The sequence below is a fragment of the Eurosta solidaginis genome, chromosome 3 (assembly GCF_040869045.1).
Source record: "Eurosta solidaginis isolate ZX-2024a chromosome 3, ASM4086904v1, whole genome shotgun sequence".
NCBI classification, from domain to species: Eukaryota; Metazoa; Arthropoda; class Insecta; order Diptera; family Tephritidae; genus Eurosta; species Eurosta solidaginis.
In genome coordinates, this window is record NC_090321.1 from 12,999,836 (window position 1) to 13,013,586 (window position 13,751).

Genomic DNA, 13,751 nt, shown 5'->3' on the forward strand with positions numbered 1-13,751 from the left:
CTTTTGAGAAGTTCGTCGCGTAAGCATACCGAACGAAATCCGTAGCGTTCTCTCTTATGGCGCCTGTACTTTGAATTTTCTTGCTGATCGCTGTTTAGAGTGAGTGTGTGTGTAGTAATAACGGGGGTGTCAATACTGCTGATGTTTCTGAAAGTAGCATTACATGATTATGAGAATGGGGAAGTAGGTACGACTAAATTTTTTAGATCATTTCGATGAATGTAGGTAGTTTCCGCATTCGCCAACAAAATAAGGCAAAGAGGAACATTTGCAAAACTACAACCAGAGTTATTTTATTTCAAGCGCTAGTATTATTCTAGTTATAAAGGCTCAATGCTCCGAAAAAGTTTCATGGAAAATGTAGGGAAAATTCAAACGATTTAAGACTTTTTACAGCTAAAAAAAATCTATCGGAAGGAAGTAAAAATTTAATGCGCAGTACAAGCACTCATAAACGAAGTAAGCTGGCAAATGAGTTTTCATGTTTTACACGAACAAACAAGACACAAAGGCAAACAAAAGCTTCCGTTTACTAAACCAACAACAACAAAAAAAAAAAACTATGTAAAACAGCACAGGAAAGTTTAATGTGCTAATGTCAGCATAGCAGAGAGGAAATGAGTGAAAAAGTTGCGGAAGGCAAGCAAGCGGGGCTGAATTCTACGATGAGTATTTTTTACATTGAAGAAAAATGTTAAGCAGAGAATTGAGTAGGCGAGAGAATGAGCAAAATGTTACAAATGCCAGCAACCAAATGAGTACATGCGCAGATGGAGAGAGAAAAGAGCAGCGCCGCACACCACAAAACAGTTGAAGAACAAAATTTTAGCATTCATTAGTTTATAGCTCACCAGTTGATGAAATGTACGTATGTAAAGCGCCAAATACACGACACGAACATTTCCGCGAGCATTCCCGTTATGTCATGTTTCTGCGACCTTTTCTGTCGTGTATGGTGGTGTTTGCCAGTTCGCGCAAATATTCGCCAAAAATCAAAATATTTTAATTTTTGGCGAACATTTGCGCGAACTGTTCGTGCGTGTATGGCGAAATAGCTCATAATCGTAGTAATTTCTGAACGGAACAGACGTGGGCGGTAAAGTAAAATGGACAATAAAAAATTTCTGAGTGAATTTATTGAAATGTATAAATCTTTGTCATCATTGTGGCAAGTAAAAATCAAAGATTATTGTAATAGAATTAAAAAGAATAATGGTTATGCGACTTTAATCGAAAAATTAAAAGAAGTAGATCCTGATGCCACAAAGGATACAGTTATAAAAAAAATAAGTAGTTTGCGGGCGCAATATCGGCGTGAATCAAAAAAAAGAGAGATAGTTTGAAGTCTGGTGCTGGTGCTGAGGATGAATATGTTTCTACTCTTTGGTGCTATGATTTCCTATGCTTTTTGAAAGATCAAGAAGAACCTTTGGCAGGCGTTACCATAATGCAGGATGAAAATACAAACACATTTGAGGTAAGACAAAAAGTCAAAATTTTATTGTTTCTTTTTTTTTGTGAACACAAACATTCATTTTGTTTTTATTCCGTAAATGATTCACTTTCTTATATTTAATATATTGTTCTGCCACGGAACTGCTCCCACTGTATTAAAATAATTACAATATTTTTCTCGAGTAGTTTTTGCTAAATTGGATGCATTCTTTGCACTTGAAGCTTGAAGAGCTGTAAGTCCATGGTCATTATGCCAATCGGCGTATTCTATCGCTCCGGGATCTGTTTCTTCAACATCGAATCCACCTTCAAAATACGTCTCCTCATTTTGCCTCCGTAAAAAGTTATGTAAGTAGCAACAGGTTAACACAATTTTCGTGACTTTTTCTGGTGATAAATTAATAGTTTGTAGGAGAATTCTAAATCTTGATGCTAAAATGCCAAAACAGTTTTCAACAATTCTTCTCGCCCGAGAAAGCCGGTAGTTAAAAATTATTTCTTCTTCCTTGAGTGTGTTGTGGCTAAATGGCTTCATTATATTTTCTAACAGGGGAAAAGCATCGTCAGCTACGAATACAAATGGTAGTTTTTCTTCGCAGTTTGGAAGCGGCTGAGGGTCAGGAATTTTCAATGTTTTAGTTTTTAGAGATGAAAAAAATTTTGTTTCGCTAAAAAGACCGGCATCAGCCGCTCTTCCATTTGTGCCAACATCCACCATCAAAAATTCGTAATTAGCATTAACCACTGCCATTAATTTGATGGAAAATTTTTTTTTATAATTATAATAAAATGATCCAGATCCAGGTGGCTTTGTTATATTGACGTGTTTTCCACCAATTGCGCCTATACAATTTGGGAAGTTCCAGCGTGCATCAAAATTTTTCGCTTCTACCTTCCAATCTTTTTCTGTTTGTGGAAGCTGAAAAGTAATGAAAAACTTATAAATCTTTCTTTTTAGGAATTCACTGTTCGACCAAGCAAAAGAAAAGTTTCTGAAGAAGATAAACTTATTAAAATTGCATGCGAGAGACTTGCCAACAGCCGCGAACCCACAGAAGGTGACTCCTTGGCTCAATCGTGGGCTTCGCAATATAGTGAAATGGAGGCCTCCCAGAAAACGATTGCGCGAAAAATCATATCAGATGTTTTATTTCAAGGTTGCTTGGGAGCATTGGAATTTAGACACGCGATTCAAATCCAAAATGTTTTTAACCCAAGTCAAATATTAACACCAAATGTCATTCCGCAATACCCAATGCGCACGTCTACGCAACTTAACTACGCGGTGCCCCAACACATGCAGAATTATACAATAAGAGTTCCGACTCCTTTAAGTAGCGGCTCGTCCATAAACAGTAGTAGAATGTCACCTCAAGTCGCACAAAACGTACGAATCGTTGAAGATACATCATCCATTAATTCGAGCTCGGTAGAAAACTTACAAAATTTCTTTGCATCGTGTGAAACGGACGAATAATTTATTTTTATTTTTACTTCAAAAAACCAATAATTTTCAGACACACATATGTACACATGAAACTTTTCTTGTTTAGTCGAAAACAAATAATTTAATCAATAAATAATTACCTTAATAAAATCTTTCAATTGACTTATTATGGCATCACAAGTCTCTGTAACTATTTTCCCAATCGTTTGGGGCGCAATTGCTGTCAAAAATTTTAAGTCTTCAAAGCTATTGCCACTAGCTAGAAAGCGCAAAGTTAAAGCAAGGCGGTGATGAGGGGGAATCGCTTCTCTCATTATTGTATCCCGTTTCGTTATGAGTGGCAAAATTTTTTGTAAAAGTTGGTCAAATGTTGCCTTACTCATACGAACGTAATTTTTAAAGTCATTTTGTGACGTGAATTCCAGTTCTTTAATAAGCTCACTTTGTCCAAGAACTGCTCGTTTTTTAAACCATTCTTTGCACCAAATTCTTTTTTTGCGATCTTCTCTCTTTTTTTTACGCTTAACTGCCACAGCGAGCAATATTGCTGCAGCACAATTGTTGTCCGTATTCATCGCTGTCTGAAAGAGAACTAATGTTCGGCCAAAAGTTCGTATGGTGTATGGCCAAAGCTGCGAACAAGATTGCGGAATGTTCGCGGAAATGTTCGTGTCGTGTATTTGGCGCTTACGACTTTGAGCGTATGTATGTACATATGTATGTCCATATACAAATACTATGTTGTAATTTAGTTGTAGTGGAAAGCGTAATTTAATTATTTATTTATAAATACAAAGCCAACATTCAATAATTTTGAATTTGACTACAAAAGTTACTCATACGACATGTAGACTTGCGGATAGTATTAACCCTTACGAGTGCTGGGACAAAATAATACACTTTATAGCGGCACAAGTATTTTGGTATCTCTGTGGTGAACATATTTTCAATGTAATGTCAAAATACAGCATAGAACGCGAACACGAGCGACCAAATCTCAACGTAGCTCTTTGAAATTTCTGCTGGTTTTATGCCCAGCTGTACTTGTGTACAGCGTGTGACCCGGTCTATGAAAAGGTGGCTTATGACTCAAAAAAGAAATTGCGACGTTTTTTTGCGAAACCGCTGTACACAGCTGTTTTTGTTTTTTTTTTTTTTTTTTTGAGTCATAAGCCACCTTTTCATAGATCGGGTCACATAGTCACATATCTCAAAATTTTCAGTATCGAAAGAGTTCGAACCATTTTCGCCCGTCCTTTAATGCGATAACTTGTGAAAAGATTGAGAAATCTTTACCAAATTTGTTGCATGTGCTTATATGGGTTTAGAGTATGTGTTGTATGAAATCGGACTATAACCACGCCTTCTATTTCAATATCGAAAATTTCGAAAAAAGGACAAAATATGATTATTTCTTGAAAAAAAAAAAACAAAAAAATACGATAATGTGCAAAATACAAGTTTAACAAAGGTTGGAAATATGGGTCTGGAATCGCCCATATTTAACAGAAGAAAATTTTAAAGTTCTCCGAAGCCGTTAAGGATATCATGCTGAAATTTGGTGGGAACACTTTTCTAACAATTTTATGCAAATGTGCATAGCAGCGAATAGAAGAATTTATCATAAATTATTTTTTTATTTACATTATTTTAAGAAAAACAAATGTCGAAAAAATTCGAGAAAATTTACGAAAACTTCGAAATGTTTATTTGGAGTCCTTTGAATTTTTTTTAAACGCAATCAATTTTAGCCTCTCATAAAAACGAACATTTTGAGAGAGCTCTAACTTGTACTTTTTTATACCGTTTTCACATAGAAACTTAATCGAATCACACACAATGAAATAATTAAGTTTCCCTTTTCATACAGGCCCTTTTGCTTCATTAAGCGAATTTTTTCGTGTTTTTCTATTTTTCGTAAATTATTGAAAATGATTTATTTTTGATTGTCATTTGACAATAAAATTCGAAGCACCAAGCAAAGCCGACTGGATTTTTCACTCGATTACTTACTTACTTACTTAATTGGCGCTTAACCGTCTAACGGTTATGGCCGTCCAACAAGGCGCGCCAGTCGCTCCTTCGCTCCGCCAACCGGCGCCAATTGGTCACACCAAGGGAGTTTAAATCGTTTTCCACCTGGTCCTTCCAACGGAGTGGGGGCCGCCCTCTACCTCTGCTTCCATAGGCGGGTTCCGATAGGAACACTTTCTTGGCCGGAGCATCATCTTTCATTCGCATAACATGGCCTAGCCAGCGCAGCCGCTGCGTTTTAATACGCTAAGCAATAATGAGATAATAAAAATTTGTATTCTAACGAATTTATGGAAATTCCGCTTATTTTACACCTATTTTACTATCGTTCGTATCGTTAAATTGTTGAATAAATAACTCCAATATTCAATAATGCAAGATTTTCTTTATTAGACTACTTTGAAAGTACTTCAGAATAACACTTATACTTCGCAATCAATAGCGCGCTCAAATCAAACTGAATAAGGATTACTCAGCTTCTGCTGCTTTTATACTCTCTGCCCAAATGTCTAAACGTTTCTTCTTCTAGAATCCTCTACCTGGTCACTAGCCATACGCGCGTGTATTTGTAGTGTGTAACCATATGCGTGTGTATATGTGACCGAAGTAGTAGCTGATGAGTATCTGTCTGCTGCTTGTATGTATGCGTGTACATGATGATTAATTTGTTTACGTACATACAAGTGTGTCAGCTTACTTTGTTGTTGTTGTGGCTTTATTTACTTAGTATCAGATTAGTGATGTGAGTATCACTTAGTGTTACTAATATTCGTCACAGTATTTTCTGTGGAAGATTGAGTTCAATTAGGGCTTTAATGTATAAAACTTTACTAATTATTTCATTATTCAAATTGGCATTAGACTTAATAAAAACTTCAAATTTCGTAAAATTTTTTCGAGTCTTCTGTAAAATTGGCTTTAGACTTAATAAAAACTTCAAATTTCGTAAAATTTTTTCGAGTCTTCGATTTTTTTCCAAAACGTTCTTGAGATCGGTATGCATAGTTTCCGTTACCAAATTCAAAGAGGGTTTTTCTTAAATTATCGAAATTACAAAAAAAAAAGATTTAATTGCCATCCATTATTTTCTGAGCATTGGATTTTTTTAAAAAGGTTGAGGCATACGAAAAAAGTAGCTTCTCTGTTTTTCGTAATTCGAATTCGAACCTTTCGCAATTTTATTTTTAATTAACGTATTACAAAATCGAAAAAAAAAATACTTCAGCGCGATTCGCCATTTATTTATTTCAATGGCGTTAATCGTGTTCGAGAGTCATCGACAAAAACGAAGGTTTATTTATTTCGAAAAAATTTAAACAATTCAAATAAGAAAACATATACGACCAGATTTTTGATTAAAAAATGTATAATAATATATCACACACCTAGACCTTTAGGGAGTTTATGAGTACTATTGGGCTTCCCTAACGGACTGGATACTCGATTTGATAACACCTACACTATTAAGAGAGAATAGGCTTTGGGAGAATTAAAAATTGGATTGATGAAGCCATGTCAGTTTTTCGCGACTTTCGAACTTTTTTATTTTCTTGGCAGATCATTGCTGTAATCTACATACGAGGGGACACATTTTGTACTACGAAAGCCCATGACTATGTTTTAAAGGCAAACATCGCAAACATCGCAAACGTCTAAATTGCTTTTTTCTCTTATGGTACGATTTCATTCTCAAAAAAAAAATGTAATTGGTCCCATACGAAAACGGGAGCCGTACAATGTTATGGTTTTTCGAAGTATATTTCGATTTTAAACTCGTAACGTATACGCACCGTACAACCGTACGCTCTTAATTCCTCTATCGTTTGTCATTTACTTATATTGTCAAGTAATTTGATTACTGCCATTATTATTAGGCCTGGAAGCACTGCGATCTTTGTGTAGATCTATTGTGAATGACCTTTCAGCCTAATTTTGTATTTCGAGGCTTTTAATGTATATATCTATCAGTGAGAGTTCGTAGGTCCTCCCTGCTTAGATTAATTAGTTTGGCTGATACTTTCGTTGCCGGAAGTATAAAAATTTTGGCCTGTCTTTGCCTTGGTCAGTCACTCCAGTGACGTCTGAACTGTTTTGTTTGCCAGTTACTTATGAATTCCCTGGTGTGTGCTTTTGTGAGTCCACAAAAGGGCTGTGGACCATAGAATGCTGCTGTATCACCCTGCTTGGCTAGGTAAACTGCATGTTCATTGTCTTCATATCCCTGATGTCCGGGAACCCATCCTAGCAAAACCTTGTTTTTGGCTCCCAGGTCATTAAGGAATAAATCTTTCGCCATTTAAACTAAGCGTTAACTTTACAATTTTTGTGTAGAATTTAGTTATACAAATATTTTTTAGACTTCTAGATTAATAATTATTTTCGTGCAGGAAATTTTTGGTTTATGCTGAAAAGGGCGGAGGGAATGTCAAACAAACGGAAATTAAATGTCATTTCCTGTTAGCGAAATATAAAATAAGCGACAACGTGCTATAAAATTTGACTAAACCATTCGTGCACACAAACACACGCCTACCTAATTTCGGGTAAATTTTTCTTTATATTTGTTGTTGCTTTAGCGATTTCGAAGAAACGCTTTAGGCGGCATTCGTTGATTAGGCAGGCCTACGTTGCTAATTCTGCCTACTTTCATTGTTGACCTGTTGTTTACATACAAAAGAGTATACAACATCGTACACACACATATATGTGTATGTATATATGTCAGCATTAGGGTGCCTATACACAAATATATATTTTTTCATTCCCTTAGTGTTAAGCATCGTAGCTAAAGCTAAAATTTTACTTAATAAAAGAGATATGTTTATATATCTATAAATATAACAAGAACAAGTAAGGAAGGCTAAGTTCGGGTGTAACCGAACATTACATACTCAATTGTTAACTACAGCTTGAAAAACTTTTAAATTTCCTTCTTTTAAAAGTGGGAGGTGCCACGCCCATTGTCCCAAATTTTACTAATTTTCTATTCTGCGTAAAAAGGTCAACCCCCTACCAAGTTTCATCGATTTATCCGTCTTTGGTAATGAATTTTCTGTTTTTCGAAATTTTCGATATCGAAAAAGTGGGCGTGGTTATAGTCCGATTTCGTTAAATTTAAATAGGGATCTAATTTGAGTACCCAGGAACTTGCATGCCAAATTTCATCAAGATACCTCAAAATTTACTCAAGTTATCGTGTTAACGGACGCACGGACGGACGGACATGGCTGAATGAATCTTTTTCCGCTCAGATCATTTTGATATATAGAAGTCTTTATCTATCTCTGTGAGCTCTGCTCAGCTGAGTATAAAAATTGCAAAAACTAAAGTGAAATGTCACAGCCCTGATGACGCCAATTGCTTTTCGTATGAATATCAATGCTAATGCCAACGACGGTATGGATATGGGCACGAATTTGCGCATTTGCATCACATACAAACAAGATTTTTCTAAGTGTTTCGCCAAATTCGAATTGCAAATTACAAATTGTGTCGATAAAATAATACAATTTCTTGCCATTTTGCATGGAGCATATTTTAGCGAGAGATTCTTTTTTGTCGTAGTGCATTGGCGTACAATAACAACAACATTTGCTAGTACACTGTTATCGTCAGCATCGAACTATTTTTAGCAGCATTTACGTAGCTTTGCGTATACGAAATCGCTACAAAAATAAATCATGCTCGGGTTTTTTGCATAGCTACATGAGCTGTGTGAACATGCCACGTATGCAAAGAGTAACTTTCTAGAGCAACTTTCTGGAAAAAGAACTGGTTCCACATACATTTTTAGTTAACGGGCTTCAAATTTATTTTAAACGGAAACTGGGAGCGCTTATCGCAGCTTAATGGATTTTTATCAGTGGTGACCTGGAGAGCTTCGAAGAGCGTCACATACATGAATGGATTTGCAACTCTTTGTTTCGAGAGAGCGCTGTCAAAATGCAAATTTTTTACAACATTTGTCAATGATGCCACTCCAAACAAAAATTAATAGATTTGAATATGGTGATTTTTGACATACATTTCGGCGATCATATTTTCAATCATTTAATAAAATGATAGTCGTAAAATATTTATTTCTTTAAACTTATTTTACAATAATACGACTAGTTAGAGTCAAATATAAACAAATCCAAGTAAAATTTACATTTTGATTAAATTAATTAGTAAAATATTGCAACGCATTTTACTCACAGTGAAAACCAAATATTTTTTTGAAATTTAAGTAAATCGGACCTAGGATATAATAGTTAACATCATTTAGTGGATAGGGCTTATCTTACATGTCTGACGTTCCAGGTTCTGTGATCAAAATGGACTGGTTGCATCGGGACTTCATATTTACAAACCCTGTTTTTAGTGATAACTTTTGAATGAGAAATAGTATTTACCCCCCTCCTTCGAACTAATAATATTTACACTAAAACAAGTATTTTTATCTTTTTTCCCATAATTTTTGAACGCATGTCTACAGTTGTAGGTCAAACTAAAGTTTACCGAAATTTGTGGCCCATTTTTGTTCTGGCACCCGCTTCAGCTGACGCGAGGGATTTATCTGTGATTGTTGCCAGCACAAATTTGAGATAGATCCCTCGTGAGAGCGAAAACAATGAGAACGTAAACAAATGTTTCGTATCAAGCCATCTTTGCTTCAAGCAGTAAACATCTCACTCGCAACTAATATGCTGAAACTTGCTTAGCTCTTCTTCATGTAGGTACTCACATACTACTACAAACAATTTTGAGTTTGTTTTCGAAGCTCTGCTGGCGTTGTGCATCACTGGTCCACACCAATCATTTATGGAGCTATACCAATTTTTTTTAATTCATTTTGTTTTGGTGATTTTCCATCAGGATAGAAATTTCATCTATATTAAACAATTTTTTGTCATTCCCTGCCAAATGTGATTGGCAGTCAAACCGGTTAAGGCTTTTACCATCGTCAGTGTAATTTTTCATTCCAAAGATAGCAATGCGCAGAAAACGTTTCGTTGTTGTTGCTTTTATTTGCATTGGAACAGCAAACACAATTGATCTAGTATTACCATATCACCTGTTAAACTGTTCCTACTGGGTTGAAGCAAATTCTCACGCATACATGCACGTTTACGTTCAAAGTTGAATTGTCACGATACTACTCAATTGTGCAAGAAACATTTAAATTTAGCAATTATTATGTTCTATATTTGGATATAAAACTTAACTAATTATGCAGTTACACGGTGCGACAGCTGGAATCGATATCTAGTGAATCTAAACAAAACAAAATGTTTTACTCAAACAAAGAAAACGTCCTAAATTGAAGCCTTTGCAACTTGTTATTCTTAGCATAGAAAGTAGGGGCCGCCATTCTGTGGCGGTAGCGTGCTCCGCCTACCACACCGAGGGTCCGGGTTCAACACCCGTGCAAAGTAACATCAAAAATTTGGAATATTTTTATTCAGCTTCGGCCTAAAACCTCTGCGGAGGTTATCGCCCCTTTCATTTATTTTTCATTAATTTTTTAAGAAATTAGAATTTAACCATTAGGAGATATGGGCATTATACAACGAATCAATACGCAACAGCCGACATGTTGTGCGAATGGATAAAGGTACTCCGCCTCAGAAGGAACTCTTATCAGAAACTGCCTATGCAAGTAAAAGGAGAAGTAGGCAGTCACTTCTTTGGAAGTACCAAGTGGAGAACGATCTAACATACCTTGTAATCTCTAATTGATGCGAGGTGACAAAAACAGAAGTGACCTTCGGAATTCGTTAAGCGGTTAAAATCGTTGCACGGCTACTGACTAACTAAATGCCTCCAAGTGCAATGGTGGAAAGTACAGTAGAAGTACTTCTCCTCGTTTCCCCCTTCTTTCCCTTCTTGTTTTCCTTCCGAACTTTTTCTTTCTCTCATCCACCTCAGTTCAATGCTACCGGTACCTTTCGAAACGCGTCTTTCCCACCTAGTCACCCCCCCCCCCCCCCCCCCACCATCGCCTTATCGCACTCTCTTCCTTTTCGATTAATGTCGCACTGTTTCATCCTTTAACTACACTTTATCTTTTTCTTGGTCTCCGTCTACTCCTCTCTATCTTTCGAATTCCGGTATCCAACCTCCTTACGCCTCCCATTACTCTCCCTATGTTCTTTTAATAATATTCTTCTTCTTTCTCTTCTTCTTGCTCTCCAACTTTCTACCTTCCCACTCTCTCTTTCTCCAACTATTTTCCTATTTCTCTACACAAATTTCTCTCCGTTCTGACTTTTTTCTTTTCCTCTAAGCTTTTCTTTCCTCCTTTCACTCATTTTTCTTTTACATCTCTCTTCCTCCAATTAAAATTTTCCGTCTTCTCCCACCACCTCACGTTCTGAGTTAGTGTCCTGCGCTCGCCAGGTCAAAGCTACAGTTATAAGGGGTGGCAGAGTTGCCACCAGCAATTAAGCTAGGTTCTAGAAAACTTCAAGTATTTGCCAAGAGAACGGAGTTACCTGTTTTACACGTGTTGTTGCTGTTATTGTTCAATACAACAGTAATATAGAACAAAACTTTTGTAGGGAGGACATCATATTCATTCCGAATGTACTAAATTATGAAGGGTCCGAGAAATGCATAAAAATTGAGGCATGGAGCCTGATAGGATCTAATGTGCAAATATGCATATACAAGTATGTAAAATTAAACATAAGAGTGGAGACAAGCAATATTTGAATATTTTAATTAATTTTGTAACACTTGATGGATGATGGACGTAGGGCAATGGAGAATATTCATTCGTAGCTGATTTGGACCAAAGGTAAATGAAAACAACGAAGTACCTAAACATACATATTATCTTAGTTAGAATTGTTAATTGCATATATTTATGTATGGCAGCATATACATCTAATGACAATACACACACACAAACTCAAATGCGCACTTCTATATGTAAATTTGAATGTGTTGATTGGCACTTTGACTTTGTCTCATTTGCAAGGAAATTCATTAGGTAAGCGTAACAGTAAAATGAGTCTCAAACAGAGCACCTCCACACGATATCGCAGTCCAATCGGCGCCCAATGAGCCCACAGATATATAACAACAACAACAACATTAGAGATTACATACAAATCGTTTTAACTACCTAACATTCTTGGATGTTTGAAGACGTACTGAGGGCAGCAACAGTAGTTGAGGACAACAAAAGCAATTGAGCAAATAGCAACAAAGATAGAAACACAGCGGGCAGCAACAGTAATAACAACAAAAACAAATATTTCATCGCCAATGGAAAAAGCAAATGCAGAGACAGCATTAGTGGTAACAGCAAAGCAACATATCACGTTGTAAAACTGCGAAATGAGTTTATCGATTTTAAGGCTCACCTAAAAGTGACTCGTCCAACACATTTAGACACACCGCACACACACACACATACACAAATATACAAGTGATGTTCGGGCCATGCACATATCCAGAAGTATATAGTCATGCAACCAGGATATGGCAGGCAAGTAACTCATTCGCCTCCGCACGAAATGGTGCACAACTCGTAGCCGATGCACAGTGGGATGATTCCGAAGGCAATTGAGGAATGTACAAAGTATTGCTTAGAACTAGTTTAAAGCAAAATATCGATGTGAAGGTTTGTAATTTTATTATTTGTAGCGAATCTGTGCATTTTGTTGTGTTGAGCATTCCCAGCTATCCGAGATTCGAGGTTGAAGTCAAGGAAAAAGTAGCATTACAAATAATTGAGACAAGTTTTGTTAAATAGGGCTTACACTCGATTGTGGCTATTCTCGCATTTCGCATACGCAGTTTTGTATTATAAATCTTGGCCATGTGTATTTTCCATATAATGTGAAGGAATGTAACTCTATAATGTGAAGAAATCTAACTCCTATAAAAAGTTGCATGAATGGAGATAAAGGGGAGGATAATATAGTGAGAATGAGAGTGAAAGTGATAATGATAGTGATAGTTATAATAATAGCGATGGTGATAGTTATAGGAAGGTAGTGATAGTTTTACGAAGGTAGTGATAGTAATAGTAATAATGATAGTGATGGTGATAATGGTGGTGATTGTGATAGTAATAGTGATAGGGATAGTGGTTCATCATTGCGAAATATCAAATATCATACCTAAGTATATTGGTATGTTACGAGATAGAAAAGTGGTTGTGGCACTGCTCACTTTCCATGAATGATTACACCTCACTCTAAGTGACTAAATTTTATTGGCTTAAGTCAAATATTTAGTCTTACAGTTATAGCGATTAAAAACCATGAATCCCTACCACCTAAAAAATAGTTAAAGTCCCAACCTAACGGATTCCCATATACTTACACTCATTGATTAGGTCAATAAATTTAGAGTTATAACGATTGCAAAATAATTAAAAGGTTACGGTTCAAACGGTGCGTGGGAGCTTTCTGCCTTTTAAGAGCACATAGCTCGCAGTTGCTTCCGGACTAATGGCTATCTGTGTACCAAATTTCAACACATCGCAATGTATGTAATTACTTATACTTATCTTTTCTCAAATGTCGAAAGTAAGGACAGCGAATATCGATGCCTTTGAAGTTCCCAGCTTTGAATTTCTTTTAACATCAGTAATGAAACTGCAAAGCACACTGTGCAACGTGACTCTGGTAGAAACTCACCCTACAAACAACCTCACTGCGAATCGATGATGATAAGCCGAAATGGAAACGCTTGCTCGTCCTTGTAGAGTTACTTCGTACATAGTGTCGTACATACAAAGGAAGACCATACCGACTGCCCTCCCTATGACAAACCAGTAAATCTATATATTTGGTCATGTTTGCTAGGAGTGTGTTAG

At 36.3% G+C, this 13,751-nt stretch overlaps 3 protein-coding genes across 8 annotated transcripts in view; 2 read left to right on the top strand and 1 right to left on the bottom strand.

Annotated features, from left to right (window-relative positions):
• The window catches only part of LOC137243311 (uncharacterized), a 42,359-nt gene extending 39,307 nt beyond the window's left edge, over nucleotides 1–3,052 (top strand). Inside the window, exons 1-3 of one of the 3 annotated variants that reach the window (XM_067770906.1) lie at nucleotides 935–950; nucleotides 1,088–1,477; nucleotides 2,414–3,052. In XM_067770906.1, coding sequence (XP_067627007.1) covers nucleotides 1,448–1,477; nucleotides 2,414–2,932 — 549 coding nt within the window. In that variant the 5' untranslated portion in view covers nucleotides 935–950; nucleotides 1,088–1,447 and the 3' untranslated portion in view covers nucleotides 2,933–3,052. Of the gene's footprint in view, nucleotides 1–454; nucleotides 1,478–2,413 lie in introns of those variants that run through there. The other 2 variants (XM_067770905.1, XM_067770904.1) reach the window with 2 other exon arrangements.
• Nucleotides 1–13,751, top strand: part of Synj (synaptojanin) — a 566,615-nt gene that overhangs the window by 433,531 nt on the left and 119,333 nt on the right. The window lies entirely within an intron of this gene.
• mam (mastermind) overlaps nucleotides 1–13,751 on the bottom strand; it is a 366,289-nt gene that overhangs the window by 123,299 nt on the left and 229,239 nt on the right. The gene's annotated exons all lie outside the window — the stretch shown is intronic.